General features: G+C 45.5%; 2 protein-coding genes and 1 pseudogene across 7 annotated transcripts in view; 1 reads left to right on the top strand and 2 right to left on the bottom strand.

Moving 5' to 3' along the window:
* The window catches only part of azi2 (5-azacytidine induced 2), a 61,907-nt gene extending 45,765 nt beyond the window's left edge, over nucleotides 1–16,142 (bottom strand). For 4 of the 6 annotated variants that reach the window (XM_086112842.1, XM_086112845.1, XM_086112846.1 and 1 more), the window contains exon 1: nucleotides 15,995–16,138. The gene's annotated coding sequence lies outside the window, so the exon portion shown is untranslated. Of the gene's footprint in view, nucleotides 1–15,994 lie in introns of all 6 variants that reach the window. The other 2 variants (XM_086112843.1, XM_086112847.1) reach the window with 1 other exon arrangement.
* On the bottom strand, nucleotides 5,568–6,426 carry LOC147203281 (protein CFDP2-like). The gene is made up of 2 exons (XM_086113399.1): nucleotides 5,894–6,426; nucleotides 5,568–5,856 (listed from the first exon to the last, which is right to left on the bottom strand). Exons 1-2 carry the CDS (start codon nucleotides 6,424–6,426, stop codon nucleotides 5,568–5,570), a joined length of 822 nt encoding a protein of 273 aa, XP_085969525.1.
* On the top strand, nucleotides 6,753–12,376 carry LOC147203280 (uncharacterized; annotated as a pseudogene).
* Nucleotides 16,143–26,617: the final 10,475 nt, after the last annotated feature.

Below are 26,617 nucleotides of genomic sequence, written 5' to 3'. Positions count from 1 at the left end.
CAAGTTTGCGCTCTCAAACTCAAGCTCTCTGGGATCATGCAGCTGGATGATCCGAAACACACCAGCAAGTCCACCTCTGAATAGCCAAAAAAAAAAAAGGAAAAGGAACACTAAATTAAGGTTTTGGAGTGGCCAAAGTCCAAATTTGAATCCAATTGAGATGATGTGGTGTGACCTTAAACGGGCAGTTCATGGGAGAAAACCCTGCAATATGGCGGAGTTGAAGCAATTCAAAGAAGAGTGGGCCAAAATTCCTCCACAGCGATGTGAAAGACTCATCACCAATTATCACAAACGCTTGATTTCAGTTATTGCTGCCAAGGTGACAGACACAACCCATTATTAGATTCAGGGGGCAGTTACTTTTTAACATCAGGACAGGTAGGTTTGGATTTTTTGTGTGTGTTAAAAAAACAGAGATGAAAGTGGACTTTTCTGAAAATCCCGGAAAAATAAAAAAATACACACACACACACACACACACGCGCGCGCGCGCACACACCTGGCCGATCACGCATGAATCAGTTTACACAAAACGCTATTCAAATACTCGACATTCAATGACTAATCTTCCTTTTGTGTGCACACGTGCACCCTTTGTGGCTTCCGTTCTCGACGAAATTTCGAAATCTCAGAGAAATGGCGAGGCCATGAGAATGCGAGGCGAGGGTATTACTGTTGTGGCGACGCCACTCAAGTTAAGCGCCTCAGCAGTAGATAGTCTCTGCTGTGCATGCTTCAGCGCGAACATGTACGCAAGCGCGTCTTTTGATTTCAACCAATCAGCGCCGACGCAACGATGACACACACCCAACGTCACCCACGACCACAGCTAAGCTAAACTAGCCGAGACGACACTCGAAGTCGGACGGACACGTTTTTCTGCCAATCTGTGTGTTTCCCTTTTTGTCCAAATATATTTTTTACGACAACTGTCTTGTCCACGGTGTCTTTTATTCATTCCACTGGGGTTTAGCAAGTGTGTTTATAAAGAGACGAAAATGTCTTTACTGTTACTAGTGTTAGTGTCTCAACATGGCTACGCTCGTGAAAGCAAAACAACGAACTCAAAGGCGTCTTTCGTTCAATGTTGTCAATTCATATCCGGATTAATTTTAGGCAAATTTTCCTCAATTCTCCGGAGAGATTTTCATAAAAATTTGAAAACCCTGGAATTCCGGGAAAATCCGGAGGACTTTCATCTCTGAAAAAATTAATTGGCATTTATAAACTGCTTTGGGTTGACTCTGTCCGATTTTAAAATTGGTTGAATTCATTTAAACCTTGTGCTTGATAAATATGCAAAGGGGCAAATATATTTTCACGGCACTGTATTGGTTATGTCTGTCAATCATTTCAAATATCCTCAGGATTGTTGAACCGCTCGAATAAAAATTAAATAAATAAAAAGAAGCAGCTGGAGCCAACAGTGCCATCGTGTGGAGATCTATGGCCATTCCCACTTCTTGTAAGGAAGCACTTTATAAGTTTGATAATCAATTCACCGTAAACCTAAGTCAATTGAGGAACTAAATATTTCGGGGGGTTTAATATATGATTTTAATCAAAGTCTAGTTATGTCATCCAACTGTAATAGCGCCTGATAAGCCTAATTATTAACCGTTTACTTGCCATTTTATGGCGGCCCAGTAATCCAGTGGCTAGCACGTCGGCTTCACAGTGCAGAGGTTCGATTCCGGTTTCCTCCCACATTCCAAAAACATGCATGGCAGGCTGATTGGACGCTCAAAATTGTCCCTAGGTGTGAGTGTGGGCGTGGATGGATGGTTGTTCGACTCTGTGTGCCCTGCGATTGGCTGGCTACCGGTTCAGGGTGTCCCCCGCCTACTGCCCGAAGACGACTGGGATAGGCTCCAGCACCCCCCGCGACCCTTGTGAGGATCAAGCGGTTCGGAAAATGGATGGATGGATACTTGCCATTTTCAAATATGCGATTTTCTCTCAATTGAAAGCTTGACAGATGACACAAAAAAACAACTGACTTCATAAATACTATGTACAGCAACAGCCTTTTCCCAGTAATCCTGAAACCTAGCAGAATAACAGTTGACACGGCCACATTAATAGATAACATAGTTATAAATAAGATTGATCATAAAATGGAAAGTGGACTTCTCATTAATGATATAAGTGACCATCTACCTGTCTTTGCAGTTTTTCATAATTATTTTGATAGAAAAGCAAAATCAACAACTCACATAACAGAAATAAGACTAAGAACCCAACGCTCCATCGATGCTTTTAAGCAAGACCTAGAAAAACAAAACTGGCCGAGGTCTACTCAAACAAAGACCCAAATACAGCGTTTGAAGTATTTCTACCATAATCTCCTTATATGATAAAAATTTTCCATTAACTAAAGTCTCCAAAAAGTATAAAGACCCAAGTAAGCCATGGATAACGAAAGGCATAGAAAACGCATGTAAAAAGAAAAACAATTTATATAAATTGTTTTTAAAATTGAGAACTGAAGAAGAAGAAAAAAATATAAGACCTATAAAAATAAACTAGTAAATATTATAAGACCCAGTAAAAGAGATCATTATCATGCACTATTAGAGCAGAATAAAAGTAACACACAAGAAATATGGAAAATACTTAATCAAGTAATCAGAAATAGTCCTAAAAAAAATGGATTATCCAGAGTATTTTATCAAAGGCAAAAATACTATTCTGGAAAAAACTGCAGAAATAGCAACTGAATTTAATAAGTATTTTGTCAACATCGGCAGTAACCTAGCAAAACAAATTCCTGATCCAACAAACTTGTTTGAAATAGATAGATACGTAGAAAAAACTCCTCCACGATGTTCCTTACTGCTGTAAAACAAGAAGTATCAATTATTGTAAAAACTTTTAAAAATAAAAAGTCAACTGATTGCTTTAATATTGATATGACAATAATAAAGCAGATTATAGAATATGTAGTACGACCTTTCACGCATATATGCAACCTGTCATTCAAAGCTGGTATCTTTCCATCAAAAATGAAAATTGCTTAAGTTATTCCAATCTATAAAAGTGGAGAAAGACATGTTTACAAATTATAGACCAATATCACTACTACCACAATTCTCAAAAATATTAGAAAAACTATTTTCTCGCAGACTTGATAGCTTTATACAAAATCATGCGCTGTTAAAGTGAGAATCAATATGGCTTCAGGGAAAAACGGACCACCTCAATGGCAGTTATGGAGTTTGTGGAAGCAATAGCCACTAATATCATCATCATTCATCATTGGCATTTCAATCACAGTGTGATTATCTGTTTGTGCCTGACTGGGAGCACCGTCTGGTATGGCTAAAGAGGCCGATCCGGGAGTGACAGTCCCTGTTGCAGTGGATGCACCTGAACACACAGTTGGAGGGGGGCGCTTGTTTGTCCTGGCTGTTCTTTCTCCTGGCTCTCGTCTTCTGCCGATGCTCTCATCTACTCCTCCCCTCGGCACAGACCACGTGCCAGTTCTTGTTTCCAGTTTGGGCGGTTCTGGGCCAGTGACTCCCATCCCTTCACATCTAACTCGACAGCTTTCAAGTCCTTCTTGCAAACGTCTTTGAAACGAAGCGGCCCTGTGTTCTCGTTCCAACTGAGAGTTCTCCATAGAGCAGATCTTTGGGGATCCTACCGTCCTCCATCCTGTGGACGTGGCCGAGCCACCGAAGGCGACGCTGACGGAGGAGGGTGTACATGCTGGGGATGTTGGCACGTTCCAAGACGTTTTTGTTGGTGATGAAGTCAGACCACTTGATACCAAGGATTCGCCTGAGGTTTCGCATGTGAAAGGTGTTGAGCCTCTTTTCTTGGTGTGCATACAGGGTCCAGGACTCGCTGCCATACAGTAGGGTGCTGAGAACACAGGCCCTGTAGACTGCCATCCTGGTGTTGGTCGTCAACTTGCTGTTCTCCCATATGCGTTTGGTGAGCCGGGCAAGAATTGTGGTGGCTCGGCCGATCCTTCTGTTCAGTTCAGGGTCCAAGTCAAGCGAGTCCGTCACCGTGGAGCCAAGGTAAGTAAACTCCTTGACTACATCCAGCTGGTAGTTGTTAATGGAGATGGTGGGTTGGCTCTCCGTGTCCTGACTCAAGATGTTGGTCTTCTTGAGACTGATGGTCAGCTGAAAGTCGCTGCACGCCCTCAAGAAACGATCCATGAGATGCTGAAGATGTTCTTCCTTGTGGGCAGTGACAGCAGCATCATCCGCAAACAGCATGTCTCTGATCAGGACTTTGCGGATCTTGGTCTTGGCCCTCAGCCTCGCCATGTTGTAGAGGCCGCCGTCAGAGCGAGTATGGAGGTAGACACCCTCAGTGGAGTTCCCGAAAGCGTGCTTGAGCATGACAGCGAAGTAGATGCTGAAGAGGGTCGGAGCAAGTACACATCCCTGCTTAACACCGCTTTTCACTTCGAAAGAGGAAGATGTTACGCCGTCAAACTGGACGACACCCTTCATTCCGGAGTGGAAGGAACGAATGATGCTCAGCAGCCTCCCCGGGCAACCAATCCTGTCTAGGACTTTGAAGAGGCCGTCGCGGCTCACAAGGTCGAAGGCCTTGGTCAGGTCAATGAAGGCAACATACAATGACTGGTTCTGCGCTCTGCATTTCTCCTGGAGCTGGCGGAGCGAGAAAATCATGTCGATGGTGGATCGTTCCGACCTGAAGCCACACTGTGATTCGGGGTACACCCTGTCAGCGAGCTTCTGGAGTCTGTTCAGGACCACTCGGGCAAGGAGTTTCCCCACGATGTTCAGTAAGGAGATGCCTCTGTAGTTGTTGCAGTCACTGCGGTCACCTTTGTTCTTGTAGAGGGTGATGATGTTACAGTCACGCATGTCTTGAGGTACCTCAAGCACTGGCAGAGTAGGTTGTGTAGGTGGTGCAGCAGATGTTCTTTGCTCACCTTGATCACCTCTGCTGGGATACCGTCAAGGCCAGGAGCTTTCCCGATGGGCAGGCTGTCGATGGCTTTGCTGAGCTCCTCAAGGCTTGGTAACTCGTCTAGTAGCTCCTCCATGACGGGCAGGCGCTCAACAGACTCTAGGGTGGCATCGGAGATGGTGGTTTCTTTGCTGTAGAGGTCTGAGTAGTGCTCTACCCACCGCTCCATCTGCTTGCTCTTGTCTGTGATAGTCTCGCCTGTCTTCGTCTTGAGGGGGGGTGTCTTGCTGTGTGAAGGACCTATGGCTTTCTTGATCCCGTCATAGACGCCTCTGATGTTGCCGGTGTCTGCGGCTCGTTGGATGCCATCACAGAGATCCATCCAGTACTTGTTGGCACAGCGCCTCGCTGTAGCCTGGACTTGACTTCTGGTAGCTCGGAGAGCCTGCAGTGTGGACTGGGAGGGATGCTGATGATGTTTCAGCAGTGCTGTGCGCTTTGCTTCCATTACGGCACTGAGTTCCATCTCGTTTGCCTCAAACCAGTCCTGGCTTTTCCTTGTTCTCTTGCCGAAGATGGAATAGGCAATGTCGTGGATGGTGTTGCGGAGGAGTCCCACCTCTGTTCCGTGTTTCCTTCTGGTGGTTTCTTCTCCAGGGCGTCTTTCAGGTGCCGGGCGAGTGCCTCCACCATGTCCACATGGTTGCCATTGCCTTGGCTGTGTCGATGCGGGGCTTGCTTGGTGGCTTGGCTCGGTGCAGCTTCTTGGGCTGGAGTCGGATCTTGCAGCAGACCAAGGAGTGGTCTGTGTCGCAGTCAGCGCTGTGGTAGGAGCGTGTGGTGAGAATGCTGCTTAGCTGCTTGCGGCGGGTCAAGATGAGGTCCAGTTGGTGCCAGCGCTTTGAGCGGGGGTGGCGCCACGACACCTTGTGCTGCGGTCTGCTCTGGAAGAAGCTATTGGTGACACACAGGTAGGTCATGAAGTGTGCACAGTTCTAGGAGACCTTGTCCGTTGTTGTTCATGTCACCCACTCCCCAAGGGCCGAGGCAACTGGGCCATGATGTGTGGTCGGATGCAACGCAGGCGTTGAAGTCCCCAAGAAGAACAAGTTGGTTGGTGGTTGGAACTTTCTGGATGGCTGCCAACAGCTGGTCATAAAACTTGTTTTTCACCTCCTGCGTGGAGTATAGAGTAGGGGCGTAGACGCTGAACAGGGTGACAGTGCAGACTGTAGTGTGAAGTCGCATGGTGAGAATCCTCTCAGTCCCTTCTCCACCAGGCTCTATTATGCTCAGCAGGGAGTTCTTGACAGCGAAACCAACGCCATGCTCTCTGGTCTCGTCGGCAGCTTTCCCGCACCAGTAGAAGGTGTAGTCTTTCTCCCGGAGAGATCCAGTTTCGGCGAGGCGGGTTTCTTGCAGCGCAGCAATGTCAATGCTGAGTCTCAGCAGCTCGTTGTTGATCACTGCTGTCTTGCGGGCATCGCTGATGTCCATTAGGTCTGACGTCAGACCGGTTGTCATTGTCCTGACATTCCATGTTGCAAGTTTTAACAAGGGCTTGCTCCTTGTTGTGTTTCTTTTGTTGTTTCCTGGTGCATCGGTTTTACAGTCCACCTTTCAAACTATTCCTGGTCCTAATCCCTACGCACCCAGTAAGGAAAGTGAACTGTGGCGGGGTAGCACCTTACTGTCCGGGGGCTGCCCGGCTTGAAGCGGGCGGTAGCTACCCAGTGGGGGTACGAGGCCCCTTCCCACTGTCAGGAGTGACCCCTAGCGCCTAGCTCTACGCCAATTAAGCACTGATTTATCACTGGTATCTGCCACTCCTCGTGTTGTGTCGTCACACGATGACGCTGGAGTGTCCTCTCCAGGGCACAAGCCTGGGCAGGTGTGTATGGAGGACCTGGCGTTGCCCATGCACTAGATACCCCCTCTCCACGCCGTTGATGTTGTCCAAGGGAAGGGCGAGGCCCAAGCAGCTTGGCATCGACGTCGTCGCAGGAGTTGCCGGGACGCTGAGAGAGTTTCACAACGCACCGCCTTAGGGACTCCAACTCCGGATTTGGCCTCTGGGTTTACTCCCGAAGGAAGATTGCCGAGCAAGGCTGAGGAGCTACTCCCACCCCACGGGTCGCAACTCGCGGAAAACGACTCGCCCCATTTGTCGCCTCTTACGAACAGCAAGGGGTTGCTAGGGACCTATTCTACCCCGGGCCCCCACGGGATTAACATTGCTTATGCCACTAATATAGACAACAAAGAATTTACTGTTGGGGTTTTCCTAGATCTAAAAAAAAGCTTTTGACACAATAGATCACAGTATAGTATTGAAAAAACTAGAAAGATATGGCATTAGAGGTGTATCTTATAAATGGATAAAAATGTATTTAGAAAACAGATATCAGTACGTGCAGCTCAACAATAAAAAAACGAATCAACTGAAAATCACTCATGGAGTTCCTCAGGTGTCAGTGCTTGGTCCAAAACTATTCATCTTATATATAAATGATATCTGCAAGGTCTCAAAACAATTTAAATGTGTCCTATTTGCTGATGATAAAACTTTCTATTGTTCTGGAATAAATCTGAAACAGCTCCTGACAACCATAGAAAACGAATGAAACAAGTTAAAAAACTGGTTCGACAGAAATAAATTGTCACTTAACCTGAAAAAATCGAAGTTAATTGTTTTTGGCACAAGACCAATCAAACACCAAGCTAAAATTATGGTAAACTCAATTGAGATAGAAAGAGCGTATGAAACCAAGTTTCTCGGATTAGTAATAGACTCAAAACTATGTTGGAAGCCACATATCGATAACGTAAAAAGAAAAATAGCCAAAACCATAGGGGTCCTCTACAAAACCAAGGAAGTACTAAATAAGAGATTTTTGTACACATTATACTCTTCATTTTTATTACCATATATGACCTACTGTGTGGAAATAGGGGGAAATGCCTGCAAAACAAACACCAAGGTTTCCCTTGCCCGGACGCGGGTCACCGGGGCCCCCCTCTGGAGCCAGGCCTGGAGGTGGGGCTCGTTGGCAAGCGCCTGGTGGCCGGGCCTACACCCATGGGGCCCGGCCGGGCACAGCCCGAAGAGGCAACGTGGGTCCCCCTTCCCATGGGCTCACCACCCATGAGAGGGGCCAAAGGGGTCGGGTGCAATGTGAGCTGGGCGGCAGCCAAAGGCGGGGACCCTGGCGGTCCGATCCTCGGCTGCAGAAGCTAGCTCTTGGGACATGGAATGTCACCTCTCTGGCAGGGAAGGAGCCCGAGCTGGTGTGTGAGGCAGAGAATGGATATAGTCGGACTTGCCTCCACACACAGCCTGGGTTCTGGTACCAGTTCTCTCGAGAGGGGTTGGACTCTCTTCCACTCTGGAGTTGCTCAAGGTGAGAGGCGCAGAGCAGGTGTGGGCATACTCATTGCCCCCCGGCTCAGTGCCTGTACATTGGGGTTCACACCGGTAGACGAGAGGGTTGCCTCCCTCCGCCTTCGGGTGGGCGGACGGGTCCTGACTGTTGTTTGTGCATATGCACCAAACAGCAGCTCAGCATACCCACCCTTTTTGGAGTCCTTGGAGGGTGTGCTGGAGAGTACCCCTGCTGGGGACTCCCTTGTTCTGCTGGGGGACTTCAATGCTCACGTGGGCAATGACAGTGAGACCTGGAGGGGCGTGATTGGGAGGAACGGCCCCCCCGATCAGAACTCGAGTGGTGTTTTGTTATTGGACTTCTGTGCTCGCCACGGATTGTCCATAACGAACACCTTGTTCAAGCATAAGGGTGTCCATATGTGCACTTGGCACCAGGACACCCTAGGCCGCAGTTCGATGATCGACTTTGTAGTTGTATCATCGGATTTGCGGCCGCATGTTCTGGACACTCGGGTGAAGAGAGGGGCGGAGCTGTCAACTGATCACCACCTGGTGGTGAGTAGGCTCCGATGGTGGGGGAAGATGCCGGTCCGTCCTGGCAGACCCAAACGTATTGTGAGGGTTTGTTGGGAGCGTCTGGCGGAATCCCCTGTCAGAAGGAGTTTCAACTCCCACCTCCGACAGAGCTTTTCCCATGTTCCGGGGGAGGCGGGGGACATTGAGCCCGAGTGGACCATGTTCCGTGCCTCTATTGTTGAGGCGGCCAATCTGAGTTGTGGCCGTAAGGTGGTTGGTGCCTGTCGTGGCGGCAACCCCCGTACTCGCTGGTGGACACCAGCAGTAAGGGATGCCGTCAAGCTGAAGAAGGAGTCCTATCGAGCCTTTATGGCCTGTGGGACCCCAGAGGCAGCTGACGGGTATCGACTGGCCAAGCGGAACACAGCTTCGGTGGTCGCCGAGGCAAAAACCCGAGCGTGGGAAGAGTTCGGTGAGGCCATGGACGCCGACTTCCGGACGGCTTCGAGGAAATTCTGGTCCACCATCCGACGTCTCAGGAGGGGGAAGCAGTGCACCACTAACACTGTGTACAGTGGGGATGGGGCGCTGCTGACTTCGACTCGGGACGTTGTGAATCGGTGGGCAGAGTACTTCGAAGACCTCCTCAACTCCACCAACACACCTTCCTTGGAGGAAGCAGAGCCTGTGGACTCTGAGGTGGGCTCTCCTATCTCTGTGGTTGAAGTCACCGATGTGGTTAAAAAGCTCCTCGGTGGCAAGGCCCCGGGGGTGGATGAGATCCGCCCGGAGTTCCTCAAGGCTCTGGATGTTGTGGGGCTGTCCTGGTTGACACGCCTCTGCAACATCGCGTGGTCAACAGGGAGAGTGCCTCTGGATTGGCAGACCGGGGTGGTAGTCCCTCTTTTTAAAAAGGGGGACCGGAGGGTGTGTTCCAACTACAGAGGGATCACACTCCTCAGCCTCCCTGGTCAGGTCTATTCAGGGGTGCTGGAGAGGAGGGTCCGTCAGGAAGTCGAGCCTCAGATTGAGGAGGAGCAGTGTGGTTTTCGTCCCGGCCGTGGAACAGTGGACCAGCTCTACACCCTTAGCAGGGTCCTCGAGGGTATGTGGGAATTCGCCCAACCAGTCTACATGTGTTTTGTGGACTTGGAGAAGGCGTTTGACCGTGTCCCTCGGGGAGTTCTGTGGGGGGTGCTTCGTGGGTATGGGGTACCGAACCCCCTGATACGGGCTGTTCGGTCACTATACCACCGATGTCAGAGTTTGGTTCGCATTGCCGGCAGTAAGTCGGAATCGTTTCCAGTGGGGGTAGGACTCCCCCAAGGCTGCCCTTTGTCGCCGATTCTGTTCATAACCTTTATGGACAGAATTTCTAGGCGCAGCCGAAGCGTTGAGGGGATCCATTTTGGGGGCCTCAGTATTGCATCCCTGCTTTTTGCAGATGATGTGGTGCTGTTGGCTCCTTCAAACGGGTCTCTCCAACTCTCACTGGAGCGTTTCGCAGCCGAGTGTGAAGCGGTTGGGATGAAGATCAGCACCTCCAAATCTGAAACCATGGTCCTCAGTCGGAAAAGGGTGGAGTGTCCCCTCCGGGTCGGGGAGGAGATCTTGCCCCAAGTGGAGGAGTTCAAGTATCTTGGGGTCTTGTTCACGAGTGGGGGCAGGAGGGAGCGGGAGATCGACAGGCGGATCGGTGCAGCGTCTGCTGTGATGCGGACGTTGTATCGGTCTGTCGTGGTGAAGAAGGAGCTGAGCCAAAGGGCGAAGCTCTCAATTTACCGGTCGATCTACGTTCCAACCCTCATCTATGGTCACGAGCTATGGGTCGTGACCGAAAGAACGAGATCCCGGTTACAAGCGGCCGAAATGAGTTTTCTCCGCAGGGTGTCCGGGCTCTCCCTTAGAGATAAGGTGAGAAGCTCGGTCATCCGGGAGGGGCTCAGAGTCGAGCCGCTACTCCTCCACATCGAGAGGAGCCAGATGAGGTGGCTTGGGCATCTGATTCGGTTGCACCCTGAGCGCCTCCCTGGTGAGGTGTTCCGGGCATGTCCCACCGGGAGGAGACCCCGAGGAAGACCCAGGACACGCTGGAGAGACTATGTCACCCAGCTGGCCTGGGAACGTCTCGGGATCCCCCGGAGAGAGCTGGAAGAAGTAGCTAGGGAGAGGGAAGTCTGGGCTTCCCTGCTAAAGCTGTTGCCCCCGCGACCCGGCCCCGGATAAGCGGTAGATGATGGATGGATGGATGGATGGACAAACACACTCCCTATTCTAAAACTACAAAAAAAGCAATTCGAATTATTAATAGATCACAATATAGGGAACCCACAAATCCACTATTTATCAAATTACATACGATGAAATGTTACGACCTGGTTGACTTTAAAATCGCCCAATTAATGTACAAAGCATACAATAACCTGCTCTGCCAAAACATTCTGAAGTTTTTCGAAATTCGAGAAAGCAGCTATGATTTAAGAGGTACCAACTTATTCAAAAAACTCAAAACAAGAATAAACATCAAGCAAAGAAGTGTATCTATCAAAGGTGTTAATCTGTGGAATAATTTCAAAACGGACCTGAAAATGAGTAAATCGCTTGCTGAGTTCAAAAACAAATTCAAAAAAATAGTACAAACAACCTACATCAATCAGAGTTAAAATGATAAATTCTAAACATTAAATAAAATGATAAATCAGAACCAAGTTGATAAATAGAGAAATGTATTGAAATATCCATTATGAATGCAAGAGAAAATTGACACAAGAGTGCCAGGGTGTGGATGTATATAATCCCGATACAAACCAAACGTTTTAAAAATATCACGGTTAAGGGTAAAGTATGAGCCTTAATGGAGACTTCTTTCTTCTTACTTTCTTTCTTTTCTGATTGATATAAAAATGATTTATTAGATATAAACACATAACACGGGGTAGGACTAGATAAATTTTTTACTTCTTCCTACTCCCTTGAACATAATAACTGTGTTGAATGAAGACTGATTTCTTTCTTTTTTACTATTTTATTTACCTTATTTTCTGTCAAATTATTACTGTATATGTTTTATGTTCAATAAACAAACAAACCAACCCAAACAGTAGTTTCAACAAGTATTGAAGACCCTCAGCCAATCCATTAAATCGTTTCACTCATTTAAAGGCAGTTTTGTGAAAATGAGATTAAATTAATACAATTTTAATTTAACCTGACTGTCGTCAGAACAGCGATATTTATTTCCAAAGCCCAAAGCCCTTCCTGCTCAGAAAACTGAGGTCTTTTGGAGTTCAGGGGTCACTCCTTAAGACCTTCTATGACTCTGTGGCGGCCTCAGCCCTTCATTATGGCATAGTCTGCTGGTCAGGCAGCATCTCAGCCCGGGACAGATAGAGACTGGACCGACTGGTCAGGAGGGCCAGCTCTGTCCTGGGATACTCCCTGGACACTCTGGAGGAGGTGGGCAACAGGATGCTAGCTAAGCCAACAGCTATGACGGACAGACCCTCCCACCCACTCCAGGCCACCCTGACAGCACCGGGCAGCTCCTTGAGCCAGAGACAGACACCCAGCTGACTGCTGTCAAGGCTATAGAATAGACGGTCCTGAAAACCTGGACTCACCCTCACGCGCCCATTTTTAATATGCTTGTATTTATATTTTATATTTATGTATATACTTTTTGTCTTCTACTTTGTCCATTTCATAATTTTGCTGCTGTAAATTGGGAATTTCTCCATTGTGAGACAAATAAAGGTTTTCTTATCTTTTCTGATATTGTCTTAACCTCAAATTTGTGGTGCGTTTAATTGTAATTTATCCAACTAAATTAATTTGTTAGCACGGTATTTCCTTTGGTTTTAAAATTATTTGATGAATTGCCATTAAAATAATTGTTAACATAATTTGACACCATCCTCATATTGTTTCTTATTTTATTTATTTATTTTTTATAAAACATTCTTCCTTGTTGCTGTTCTCTGTCTCTCAATTCAATTAGAATGTTTTGAAGCAACTAATTGAGCATTAAGCCACCCTCCAATTATTGTCTAATTCATTCACAATTAGCTCGCTCACCAAGTGTATTGAAGAAGGCATACAACTATCTTAATTGATATCGATACGGCTAATTTGCGGTAACTATCGAGGCTTTGGGAAATGCACTTGCGAACCTGACCAAAGCTCTCATGCTGAATTATGCTGACACCATTAAGGATGTAAATCCGGAAATTTTGGACACAAACATAGCTCAACTTCTCGGCAACGCTCAAGTTGAAACCTTAACACAAAAAACATGGCAAAAATCCTTAGCTGCATGGTTTTAAATGTTGTGGCACAGTGGACAAAGTGCCAAGAAATCATCTTTTTTTTCTGGGCATCTATTATAAAAATGATGGAAAACAATAATTACTACTAATTACATTATTTTATATTGGTACATGGTATTACTTTACAAAAAAGGAGGCTTTGAGAATATTTTCTGTTGAAAATTACAATTCAATATCGATTGTAATTTTCAAATTATGACTTGTGCTCGACCGATATTTACCGACTATTTCATATAGTGCCAGGAATTACTTCACATTTAACTGGAAAAAAATAGACCTTCATTGTTACATGCGTCTGTTTCTGTGTTTGGTAGGCTTTCAAATGGTAGGAGCCTTTCATACGTAGGAGTCAGAACATACTTAAATTTTGTCACACATAAATGCAAAAAAATAAATAAAATAATAAAACAAACGCAAGAAAGAAGTGCTGCAATCACAGTATATGCAAACATTTAAAAAAAACATATGGAAAAAATGCTGCAGAAATCCAAAAACAACTCAAAAACAATGAGAGGAAAAAAATGATGCAAGTCAATGCCAGATTCTTCAAGAGTATCTGGTCTCACAGGACTGGTCCTGCGATGCCCCCTGGTGGCCTACCAAACTTCCGTTTCGTGGCGTGAATTTGCATCACTTTTTCTCTTGTGAGTTTGTGAGTTAATGTATTTGTATTTGCGCAGCATTTTTGTGTGTGTATTTGTTTAGGAGTTTATGTTTGCTTCCACTTTGTTGCTGTGATTGCAGCATTTCTTCCTCATCTCTGTTTTTCTCATGTATGTGTTTACGTTTTTTGTTTGTGTCATTCCTATGTTGGGAGCATTTGAGCGTTTGCAGCATTTCTTACATGCAGCGGTTTTGTTTTGTAGTTGTTCTGAATAGTTTTTAGTTTGCATGTGTGTGTTTGTTTTTCTGAATAATTTTTTGATTGCTTGCAGAATTATTGTGTTTGCAGCGTTTGCCTGCTGGTGTTTGCTTTTGTAAAAAATAAAAATATATAGCTGCAGAAATGACAACTTGTATGTGTGAAAAACAAATTCTACTTGGTAGGAAAAACAATTTGTAGGTGTGAAAAATAATTTTGTAGTTCAAGTAAAATGTATCATGTACCTGTGGCGAACTACAAATTTGTACTTGTATGAATGGCAACACTTAGTCGAATAAGTCGCCACTCCCGAGTGTTTTTGCTGTGGTTGTACGGACACGTGACTTTTACACCAACATATCTCACCAAAACAGATTTGTACTTGTACATGTTGCAGATTTGTATCCGTATGCTTAGACAATCAAGCGAGACGGATATGGGTGGGCTGAAGCTTAACCTCATTTTCATCCTCATCACACACAGATTGATGTCAGGTGAAACAAAACGCTTCTGTGAAGGCATGCATGGAAGGAGCTCATTCTTCTTTCTTCTTGCTCTATTTCACAGGTGGCAAACTCAAGGCCTGGGGGTGAAATGTGGCCCGCAAAAGCAAATCAAAGATGACATAAAATGAACAAATCAGTGACATACTGTAAGCATTTTCTTGTTACCAAACCCCTCATTACAGTTACTTACACAATACAGTCATACCTTGGTTTTCGATCATAATCCGTTCCAGAAGGCTGTTCGAAAACCGAAACCACGCTCTTCTTTTTAAAAAAAATCTTTATTGAACACTTCCTCGTGTAAGGAAGGCGAGAGGAGTCAAGTGACACATTCAAGTGCGCTCAGTTTGTTCGAGAACCAAAATTCGGTCGTCATCTGAGGCATAAAAAAACTCAAAATTTTTGGTCGAAAACCGATTTGGTCGAGGACAGAGACGTTCGAAAACCGAGGTTTGACTGTAATTGAAAAAAAACATTATTCTTGACTTCTTTATACAGTTTTGGTCATCACGGCCTTCCAACGGAAACAGTAATTGCAATTTGGCCCGTGACAAAAATGAGTTTGTATGCATATAGAGCACATGCATTCATATTGACAGGTACCCAAATAAACCAGTGAGATTGAGCTTTGGCCTGCCTTGTGCTAAAACGAGCCCTTTTGATTGGTCAAAATGGCCCTTTCTTGCAAAAAGCCTCCGCTTCTTAGTGCATGAGTATAAAATTCAACCTGTACAGGTACGAATCTGTTATGCTCCTATTTTAGCTAGATAAATGGTATAAAGTCAAGTGTCCGTACAGCAGCAACAAAAACACTTGTGACTCCAAGTGGTTTCCATTCATACAAGTACAAATCAGTTTTTACCCAAAAGTACAATTTTAAATTAATTTCCAACCGAGTAGTTTTATTTTTCACACATCCATGTTATCATTGAACACATATTTTTTTTAAACAAAATATTTTTTGTGGTAGAGAAACACATTACTGTACTTAACACACCTAGAAGTTGTTTTTCCTACGAATAGAACTCTTACATTTCCTTGGTACAACTTTACCTTTGTACCAAATATAGCTCGTTATTTGGAGCGCGTTTGACCCTATCGTCCACCGTAGGGAACAGTCTTTAAAGACCTGTCTGATAACACTGGCTTCGTGTAAATCATATAACCTTTGAAATTTTATGCACACACAAAGTTATTTCAAACTGCGGGGGGTGTATTTCGGGACATAAACATAAACAAAAACTTTATAGATGATTTTAAATGCTAACGTAAAACAATTGCTCACGAAAATGTATTGACTGAATATTCGTAATGGATTTGGTCGTGTTAAAACAACAATAACTTTGCAAAGACAGGCAATTGATTAAAAAAAATGTCGATGAGAACGGGGCGTTAGTTTGAGACCATAACAGGCTAGCTAGCCAGAGGCTAACGTCTTTTGGCTATCTGCAGCATCCGGCCAAGGCAACCATTTGTTTCAATCACATGACTTACTAACCGTGTTAAAACGCTGTCCTTGGTTCAAGCTCTGCTGTCCAAGATGGTAATGTCATTTATTAACGACAAAAAACACGTACTTGTTACGAGGCCAATGAAGTGACACGAGAACCTTTACAGAGCAGAAAGACGAGGAAACAGAAACTTCCGGGAGTGACGTGTGGAAGGAAATATTTCAAAACAAAAGCGCCAATATTTAGAATTTTTTTAATAAATGGTGCAAGTAAACTTTTCTTGCCGATTTTTTTGCGCTGATTGCGAATCTATCCTTGCCTTTTCTCTCGTGCATCAGGTTGTCATAACAATATCAGTCATATAATAACAATAATAAATATAATAAGAACAGGTGGGTTATTTTCCTGAAACCTCATAGCTATAAATTGCAATGCATAAAAAAAATTCAGCATTGCACAATCTTTTACAGGGGTCAAACTTAAATCAATCTATCTATCTCTTGGCGAGCACACACACACACACAGTATATTGTACATATAGCTCCAGAGACAACAATGGGTATACTTCACCGCACACCGAGCGACGGTCCGGGACCGAACCGATGATGCCCGCTTGGCCCTGCCGGTGTGTGTGTGTATGAGTGTGTGTGTGTGTGTGTGTGTGTGTGTGTGTGTGTGTGTGTGTGTGTGTGTGTGTGTGTGTGTGTGTGTGTGTGTGAGAATGTCCTTATACAGGTGTGTGAACATGTGTTTGTGAGTGTGTCTGTATGTGTATATATGTGGTATGTATATGTATATGTGTGTATATATACATTTATAAATGTATAAACATCTTTGTTTACGACCAGAATATTCCTCCATACAGGAGTACAGAGAGATGGTGACTTAAATTTGTGGAGCTAGTGGCACATTGGCCAAGGCGTCTGACTATGGATCAGCAGACGATAGGTTAAATTCCTGGCAAGTTCATGGGAATTTTTTTTTTTCACGAGGTGGTACAGTATACCCGTTTTGGCCTCATCATAGCCCAGGGCAACAGAAAGTTGTGCCTGCCAGATCTTCTCTCATGCCGTGATTGCGTAGTGGTTAGTACCCTGCATTGGGGCCGCAGCAATCCTAGTTTGATCCTGGTCACGGCATGTGCAAAGACCATCCTTGACTTATTTGTTTGCAGTTGACTGAATAGGGATTGTTACTTTCTTTGGGAGTGGAATATTCCTCCACACGGGAGTATGGTGACATGTTGATTTAATTCGTGGAGTTAGTGGTGCAATGGATAATGTGTCTCAACACAGATAAGAAGAAGCTAGGTTGCACTCCGGGCAAGAGTGAGTGAGTGATAGAGAAATCTATGAGCAAAATTTATCATGTTTAAAGTTTCATCTTAATTTGGGCACATCGAAACGTTTGGGTGCATATCCAGCACCCCCCAAATGCCTGTGCATAAAGGCCTGTGCAAGTGCTACCTGGCCGGAGGGCTGTTGAAGTCCACAATTAGCACGTCAATGCAGGTGGGCGATTACGGGGGAGAGGGCGAAACTCGGTCACAAAAGGGGAATGAATAATTCGGGAACAGCGGTTGAGCAACAAAAGACGAGTTGAGAACACCCGTCGTGCCCAGACGACATTGACCATCCGCAAAGTCTACAACATGCTAATTCGATGTAGACCAGCCAGAAAAGGCGCCAATGTACTGGTGGTTCAAGTTTGAAAAACAGGTAACAAATCACTACCGAAGAGCCGGACCGGGGGTGCGGCATGCAAATATCGGGGGCAGTGTTTTTCTTGTATTTTGCATATGTTACAATAAAAGGTCGAACTCGCGGTGGCGGGACTTCGAGTGTGATCGCGGAGCAACTAACTGTCGTTCGCTCTCAGAGATCCGCTCCCGCCGATATTGAAGAAAATTTTCCTGTGTGCCGAGTCATTTCTTTAACTTTGTCCGAGAAAATCTCTGACAGAAATTTGGCGTTGTCAGCAGGATGATGTGCTTGTTCGATCGGATTTGAGCTTTTTGTTGGACTCTCCGATTTCCTCCGGTGGACCATCCGTGGCTGATCGCGCGTTTTGCGCCTCCGAAGCCAACCAGACCTCGTGGAGACTTTTCCAGGAGGAGCCAGCCCCGCACCGGACACCGTGAGGAGCGAGCAAGCGCCATCATCCAACGGACCTGGGTTCAGCTTGGCATCGGGACAATTGTCGGGAAAAATAAGGTCAGTCGGCGTGGTGGAGAAGCCGTTGCGTAGTCGGTTATCTCCACTGAATGACGGAATTAGACGAGTTAATGCCGAAAAGGAGTAGGCTAGCTCGAGTACCGTTTTGTGGTTAGCGGTACGGGGGAAGTTCGATTCCCGTGGACACAGAGCCCAAGCTCGCCTGTGAGAGCATCAGCTCATTTAGATATCGTTTCTCGCTAAGCGTAAACGGTAAGGAAGCTTTGTCTTCCTGCGGAGGTTGACCACCTCGGCGTATGTTTGTGTCTAACGTTGTATGTGTATATTGTTTTGTGTTCGTGCGTAAGTGTGATTGGGGATCACTTTATAGTGGTAACGTATCCCATATAAACCTCAGCGCGGGTACGTACCGTTTCAGTTAGAAATAATAGTCCTTGTTTGCTTCGGTGCGGGTACGTTTCGAATAATAACCCAGAACTAGATCGTGACTTTCGGTAAAACACCTGTAACACATCTGGTGGTTGCTAGGCAACAACATGGCTATGCAGAAGCTCTCTGGTTGCTGGCGATTGGCGCTTCCACATTGGCTCACATGAAAAGACTATCTGATCAGAAAGAGATGCATAGGCACAATGACCTGCCAGGATGTTCTGCTCCACAGACTTGCCAGGTCCAAATTGGAGACTGGTCTTCTTCAAAGTGCTGAAAAAAGACTTTTCTGGGACAGTGAACGCTGGAATGGCCCCTTTCAAGTGATTGCAGCAACAAAAACTGCAGTCAAGTGCAAAGGACGCAACGGCTGGATCCACCAGTCGCAGTGCAAGCTCCTGTGGTTCAATGTTGAGAGGCCTAGCGACGCCAGTCCCAGGAAGGAAAATCAGCACCCAAACACCAGTGCGCTGACCTTGCACGCCGCCGAAAGACCACATAAAGGAAGTCACGCGTTGCCTGTGCATCATCAGCATCAACATCATCGACCTAGGTGCGGTCACCGTGGGCACACAGGCCCACAAATGGAGTAACTTGCCTCATGGGATTTGACGCAGGGAGGCAGGAGGCGACAAACTGACAGGACGATGATTGGTTTACTAGAACCTTATGTAAGCCCGTATGATGACTTCACAGAAAGGCATTGCAAATGTGAATGTTTGATGTTTTGGGTCGGCTTACTCTGTTTGATGTTTGGATTAGATTTCGATTTTCATGTAATGTATAGCCATTGGGCGGCCCAGTAGTCCAGTGGTTAGCACGTCGACTTCGCAGTGCCGAGGTACCGGGTTCAATTCCAGCTCTGGCCTCCCTGTGTGGAGTTTGCATGTTCTCCCCGGGCCTGCGTGGGTTTTCTCAGGGTGCTCCGGTTTCCTCCCACATTCCAAAAACATGCATGGCAGGCTGATTGGACGCTCTAAATTGTCCCTAGGTGTGAGTGTGGGTGTGAATGGTTGTTCGTCTCTGTGTGCCCTGCGATTGGCTGGCAACTGATTCAGGGTGTCCCCGCCTACTGCCCGAAGACGGCTGGGATAGGCTCCAGCACCCCCCGCGACCCTAGTGAGGATCAAGCGGTTCGGAAAATGGATGGATGGATGGATGTATAGCCATTGCCCGGGAAGGGTTTTCTGTCCTGATTTTGTCACTCGCCCCCCAAGGACAGTTTTTCTTCCCACCCGTGCAATTGCATATCAATGTCACCTGGGCTTTTGACGAAACTTTAATTATGATAAAGAGGTGGGAATGATAGAGAAATCTATGAGCAAAATTAATCATGTTTAAAGTTTCATCTTAATTTGGGCACATCGAAACATTTGGGTGCATATCCAGCACCCCCCAAATGCCTGTGCCCTCCGGCTACCTGGCCGGAGGGCTGTTGAAGACCACAATTAGCACGTCAATGCAGGTGGGCGATTACGGGGGAGAGGGCGAAACTCGGTCACAAAAGGGGAATGAATAATTCGGGAACAGCGGTTGAGCAACAAAAGACGAGTTGAGAACACCCGTCGCGCCCAGACGACATTGACCATCCGCAAAGTCTACAACATGCTAATTCGATGTAGACCAGCCAGAAAAGGCGCCAATGTACTGGTGGTTCTAGTTTGAAAAACAGGTAACAAATCACTACCGAAGAGCCGGACCGGGGGTGCGGCATGCAAATATCGGGGGCAGTGTTTTTCTTGTATTTTGCATATGTTACAATAAAAGGTCGAACTCGCGGTGGCGGGACTTCGAGTGTGATCGCGGAGCAACTAACCGTCGTTCGCTCTCAGAGATCCGCTCCCGCCGATATTGAAGACAATTTTCCTGTGTGCCGAGTCATTTCTTTAACTATGTCCGAGAAAATCTCTGACAGTGAGCGAGCGAGTGCTTTATGTAGTTATTTATTTATGCGTGCGCATGTGGTGTTAAACCCATTTTGGCCGCAGCATAGCCCAGAGTAATAGAAAGTTATGCCTGCCAGATGTTCTCTCGGGTCGTGATTGTGTAGTGGTTTGTACCCTGCGTTGTGGCCGCAGCAATCGTGATTTGAATCCTGGTCACGGCATGTGCAAAGACCGTACTTGACTTCTTCATTTGACTGAATAGAATTTATTTGGGACTGTAATATTCCTCTACACAGGGGTACAGAAAGATGTTGACTTAAATTTATGGAGCTAGTGGCTCAATGGCTCATGCATCTGACTAGGGATCAGAAGACAATAAGTTTGACTCCTGGCCAGCTTGTGGTATTTTTTTTTTCCAGGTAGTGGTCAAACGGTTGCTGCCGCAGCATAGCTCCACGATCAGGCCGTGATCGTGGAGTGCTTAGTACCCTACATTGTGGCAGCAGCAAACCTGGTTCAAAACCGATTCATGGCATGTGCAAAAAGCATTTTGAACTTGTTCATTTGCAGTTACAATACAATACAATACATACTGATTTATATTGCACTTTCACAACAGATGCAAAAGCGCTTAACAAAACAGTTAACATAAAGTAAAATAAGAAACACAACACATAACATAAAACAGTTGTGCAATCCTAACCACTTTTTCACTCCTATGCTTTGTTGTTTAAAGCAGTTTGAGATGAAAGAGGAGAGAATTAAAGTGTCTAGTTGACTGGAAAGGGAAGATTTCTATGTTTTAGACCGAAATATTGACTTAGATTTTTGCTTCTGACTGCAAATCAGAACATGATAGGCTCGACTCCGAGCTAGCTTGTGTGAATTCAGTTTATTTTATTTTATTTATTTACTTATTTTTGCATGTGGTGGGAAACCCGATTTGGCCACATCATAACCCATAGCAATAGAAAGTTGTGCCTGCCAGATATTCTCTAAGGTCATGATCGCAAAGTGTTTAGTACCCTACTTTGTGGCTGCAACAACCCTGGTTCGAATCCCGGTCACAGCTTGTGCAATGAGCATACTTAACTTCTCTGATTGCGGGTGAAAAAAAACTCAACTCAACTCAACTGTATTTATAGAGCACTTTCAAACAGCCATCGCAGCATACAAAGTGCTGTACATTGAGCAATTTAACATGCACAATAAACAGTAAGACAAATCGGGAATAAAGGCGGTAGAAAGCACCAAACAGTAAAACCAAGAACAAATCTAAGTCATGCTGAGTCGAATGCCAAAGAATACAAGTGAGTTTTGAGGAGGGTTTTGAAGATGGGCAGCGAGAAGGCTTGCCGAATGTTCAGTGGGAGGTCATTCCAGAGAGAGGGACCAGCAACAGAAAAGGCTCGATCCCCTCTGAGCCTGAGTTTAGTTCTTGGTACTTCTAATAATGTCTGGTCCACAGACCTGAGGCGCCGGGCAGGTGTGTAGGGGCGGATGAGCTCAGAGAGGTAAGGTGGCGCGAAATTATTCAGAGATTTGAAAACAAATAAGAGGATCTTGAAAAAAACTCTAAAATGTATGGGGAGCCAGTGAAGGGATGCCAGCAGAGGAGTTATGTGCTCCCTCTTACGAGTACCAGTCAAGAGGCGAGCAGCGGCATTCTGGACCAGCTGAAGGCGCTTAATGGAGGACTGGCGGACTCCAAAGTAAAGGGCATTGCAGTAATCGAGCCGGGATGTGACAAAGGCATGAATTACTGTCTCAAAGTGTTCATGTGAGAGGAGAGGTTTTATTTTGGCCAGCTGTCTAAGGTGAAAGAAGCTGGATTTGACAACGGCACCAATTTGCCGATCAAGTTTGAAATCACTGTCCAGTTTAAGGCCCAAGTTTGAGACTGTTGACTTAAGATTTGGAGACAGGGGGCCCAAGACTACAGGATGGGATGTACAAGGGCCACTGGGACCAAACAATATCACCTCTGTCTTCTTTTCAGAAATTTTGTGCCATCCAGGTTTTGATTTCTTCCAGACAGGATAGGAGTGGCCTTAATGAGAAGGTGTCTTTCTTGCTCAGTGGGACATAGATCTGGCAGTCATCTGCATAGCAGTGGAAGGGAATACCATGTTTCCTTAAGATGGAACCCAATGGGAGCAGATACAGCGAGAACAGCAGAGGCCCCAGAATTGAGCCCTGTGGAACACCACATGACAGGGGAGCAGTGCGTGACTCAGAGCAGCCAAGGCTGACACAAAAGGTTCTTTCAGCTAAATAGGACCTAAACCACTCAAGAGCACTGCCGCCAATGCCCACCAAGTGCTGCAAACGAGTCAGCAGAATACTGTGATCCACTGTATCAAATGCTGCAGTTAAGTCCAATAAAACTAGACACACGTGGTCTCCAGCGTCATTTGCCAGGAGGATGTCATTAGTAGTGATGGGTCCAGCGACACCGAGGCGTTGACGCATGCGCCGGGCTCACAGAGCAAACCACGTGTCGGTGCATGTGCTGCTTCATTACATCACGTGATTGACACGTGAACTGCACCGGCGGAGTTTAGACTGCATCGGCTGCGTTGACACAGTCCAGGATGCTAATTGACACATCGGCTGCGTTGACACAGTCCAGGCTGCTAATTGACACATCGGCTGCGTTGACACAGTCCAGGCAGTTAAATGACACGTGAACTGCACCGGTGCAGTTTAGACTGCATCGGCTGCTTGGCACAGTCCAAGCTGCGCCACTTAGTCCAGGGGGCGTCGACTCAGTGCAGCGGGCGTTGACGCAGCAAAAGCCCGCACAGTGTATCTAAGGAAGTGCGTCTGGCGACACAATGCCGATTGCCGAAACAAGCCAGACCTCGCCCTTGCTCGAATAAAAATATATGTTTGGGCAATACGGAAAACACACTGATTATCAGAAAAAATGTGTCCGTCTGACTTTGAGCGTCATGTCGGCTGTCATAGAATAGGCTATTATTATATGAGAAGTGCTTTATGAACGTTTGTACTGTACGTCATACTCCAGTTGATTGAGAGGTCCCGCCTATAAGGGGGAGTTCCAGAAAGTGACTGCGAGTGAGACACCGCATGTTTGATGACTCTGCCATGTTGCTATTAAAAGTCACATAAAACGTAAACCTTGTCTGCTGACCATCATTACATCGGCTAGGCTAGTTTAGCTGTTGTCGTAGTTCAAAGCTTAATATGTGCCGTGGGTTGGGTCGGCGCCGTATGTGTGTACGTGCTCGTGCTCACGCGCGCACAGGAGAGAGCAGCAGACTATCGACTGCTGAGACGCGCTTCACTCGAGTGACGTTGCTACAGTACGTGCATATTATGGAATAGCTTCCGGACAAATACAAATTGTTCGCCGTGTAGAGCCATTTTGATCTCCTTTTGGAGAATAAGGTATTTATTAAAATCTCCTTGTCTTTCCAAGTGCCTCTCGGATTTTTGACATGTCTTATTCCATTGTGTGTGTGTGTTCTCCACAACAGGGGAAATAGCATGCATTAAACGCAACAGACTGAAATTTAAAACACTGGAGCATCTTATTTTTCTAAATCAAAATTTGTGAAGACAAAGCCCACAAGCATCCTCATTCACATGATTTTCACATTATTGAAACACATTGAATGATACAATATGAATGCATGGATGTGAATGATATTGTCAAGGGTCAATGTCATCTTTATTGTCAAATATGCTTTATGTATGACATGCAGCATAGATGAAATTTCTTCCTCTCAATCCTCAGTGCATACATGCATGCAAACATGCTGTGCATTATACACACACAGCTAAGAAAGGATAGCAGCTACACTGTATAAAAAAGACATGTAATCTGAACAGTATAGACAATATAAACAGCATAAACAACAACATAAACAATGGCACTTGTGGCTATTGTGGGTAGAGTGAGGTAGTGCATTGTATACACGTCATCATCAAATCAGTTTGTTCAGTCTGTCAAGTGGGTTGGCTGCAGGGATTTTGAAGGTCCAGCAGGTGGCAGCGGTCAGCGACACAGTATCAGTACAGTATCAACACAGTGTGTCATTGTGTCGACACGCCTCATGAGGCCTCTAATGACTCATTAGAAACACGTAACAGGGCTGACTCCGTGCTATGCATCGTCTTGAAACCTGACTGGAAGACCTCCAAGATGTTATGTTCATCCAAGAAAAATTTCAACTGCATGTGCACCACTTTTTCCAGAATTTTGGAAATGAAAGGCAGTTTGGAAATGGGCCTGAAACTTGAAAGCACATCTGGATCAAGACCAGGTTTCTTGATCAAGGGTTGGGCCACAGCATGTTTAAACTGTTGGGGAACTATACCAGCAGAGAGGCTGCTGTTGATGATATCCAAGACCGATGCGCCAACACTCGGGAGAACCTCCTGAAAGAAGTGCGGGGGAAGAGAGTCGCAAGGGGAGCCAGATGGCTTCGTCTGGCGAACTACATCTTCCAAAAGTGTGCGTGCATGCATGCCGTATGTTTTACCATGCCTGGATGCGCCCAAGAATACAGTGCGTTTTGTGTATGTGTCAAATACAGAAATAGCACCCCTTACTGAGACTGAGCCCAACAATACGGTGCGCCGAATGATCGTGAAAATACGGTACACTGACACTCACAGCTCACAATGATCCAACAAAGACTGACAAACCCCAGGGAACTAACTACAAGCAAAGTGACAAGACAACGAGAAACACCTGGACACACCACAAAGGGTTGAGGGAGCTGATTGGCTAAACACAAGGATGACGAGAACAGGTGGAGACAAAAAAGGACACGACTCGTGTCACATGAGGGAAAAAACCCAAATGTAACCGAAACAAAAACATAACAGGTTATTCTTTCAGAAGGTTGCAATGTCCTCTGACCAGCAGAGGATAGCTATTGCCAATTGCTGTGTTTGGCCAAAGAGGGCTCTTGCATTCAGAGCCAAAAAGGTGGAAACAGCTGAAGAGCCAAAAGTTAGAATACATTGTAGCAGTTTTGTGTTCCAATAACAAAACAAAAACAAACACACAGTCAAAAGTTAAAAGATTAAGAAAACTTCAAAAAAGGATCACCTGAGGCAGATTTTGAGCCGTGTCGATGCAAAAATTTAATGCAACAGTGTGATGGAAATGTGACATTCTTTTATCTTCAGAATTGGTGTATTTCGAATTTTATTGCTTCCAGATTAATTTGGTTTTATCTTCTAGTAAAGCTCATGTTCACAGAGTGGTTATTTTAATGTTTTTTTTGTCAAATTATCGAGTGAATTGCGATTAATTAATTACAGAACATTTTGTGTTATTTTTTAAATTGCATTAATCTAAATTTTAATCTCTGCCTTCATTGTTACTGTAGGTGGGTTGCCTTTTTCTAATACTGTAGCCCTTTTTATGTGTTGGCTTCCTGTGTTCGAGTTGTTGAGGGTGGGGAAAACAACTGTCAGTCAAAGCATTGAAGCAGACATTGATTGGCTTCCATTATGTTGGGGCTTCTTTTGCCGAAGCTGATAGGCTCCCATTGGAGTTGGGCGGGCTGAGTAAACAGCGGTGAGGAGTGGAGAGGTGAAAATGGTGGAGTATGTGAGAGTTCTCGGCACAATGAATGGAACATTTACATTCCAAAAACGCCCTGATGACACAATTGATAAAGGTAGAGTGTTGTGCCTAATTTGTAAGGAGTTTGCGTACCACTGAAGCAGCTCAAATTTAGCCTCCCACATCATTGCAAAGCACCCAGTCGCGAGTACAGCCACAGCTAACGTTAGCACCGAAAGCGTTAGCAATATAGCGAGCGAGCCAGATATAGCAAAGCTCTTCGGCAAACTAAACTCGAGAACAACTCACGTATGAGGCATAGTTGATGTTTCCTCTGTAGACTACTAGAAGTGATTTATGTTTAGTTCAGCACTTTTAGTTTGTCATGATGAACAGTGTTATTTCTGAAGTGCTAATTTACAGCACTGTGATTTAAGGGTCTGTTTCATTTATTGTTTATTATCTGAAGCAAGTTCAGTTTTGAGTACAGTGATCCCTCACTACTTCGCGGTTCGTTTATCGCGGTTCAGTGCATCGCAGATTTTTTCAAACATTTTTAAAAAAAACAAATCTGTATACTGTATATATATATATATATATATATATATATATATATATATATTGTAACTGGCA

Source organism: Hippocampus guttulatus, chromosome 6, assembly GCF_054856545.1.
Source record: "Hippocampus guttulatus isolate MCC_2025c chromosome 6, RoL_Hgut_1.0, whole genome shotgun sequence".
Classification (NCBI taxonomy): Eukaryota; Metazoa; Chordata; class Actinopteri; order Syngnathiformes; family Syngnathidae; genus Hippocampus; species Hippocampus guttulatus.
The sequence above is the reverse complement of the archived record's forward strand: the minus strand, read 5'-3'. Positions and strand labels throughout refer to the sequence as shown.

Coding starts and splice junctions, on each gene's coding strand:
- LOC147203281 (XM_086113399.1), bottom strand. CDS start 6,426: ATGACAACCGGTCTGACGTCAGACCTAATGGACATCAGCGATGCCCGC. Junction 5,857..5,893: donor GGACAAGGTCTCCTAGAACT/GTGCACACTTCA, acceptor TGTCACCAATAG/CTTCTTCCAGAGCAGACCGC.